The following is a 217-nucleotide window of genomic DNA, read 5'->3' on the forward strand; positions in this document are numbered from 1 at the left end:
CATGCCGGTCCATCTGCAGAGCCATGGAGAGCAGCATGGCCCCCAGCAGGTACAGCACCTGTGGGGCAGCAGGGCACCCGTCAGGATGGGTCCCCTTCATGCCCGCCCGCCCCATCCCTGCACTTGCCTGCTTGACCACAGGCTGGAGACGAGCCATGGCGATGACGGTGACCCAGACAGACATGAGGGAGCCCAGGAAGTCACAGCACTGCAGCAC

At 65.0% G+C, this 217-nt stretch overlaps 1 protein-coding gene across 1 annotated transcript in view; it reads right to left on the bottom strand.

The window, feature by feature from the left end:
- Positions 1–4: 4 nt before the first annotated feature.
- Positions 5–217, bottom strand: part of TMEM8B (transmembrane protein 8B) — a gene marked incomplete at both ends in the record, with an annotated part of 5,920 nt that continues 5,707 nt past the window's right edge. The window contains 2 exon segments of the mRNA XM_009578000.1: positions 5–58; positions 128–217. Of these exon segments, the coding sequence (XP_009576295.1) occupies positions 5–58; positions 128–217 (144 nt within the window).

Source organism: Fulmarus glacialis, unplaced genomic scaffold (assembly GCF_000690835.1).
Source record: "Fulmarus glacialis isolate BGI_N327 unplaced genomic scaffold, ASM69083v1 scaffold30195, whole genome shotgun sequence".
NCBI classification, from domain to species: Eukaryota; Metazoa; Chordata; class Aves; order Procellariiformes; family Procellariidae; genus Fulmarus; species Fulmarus glacialis.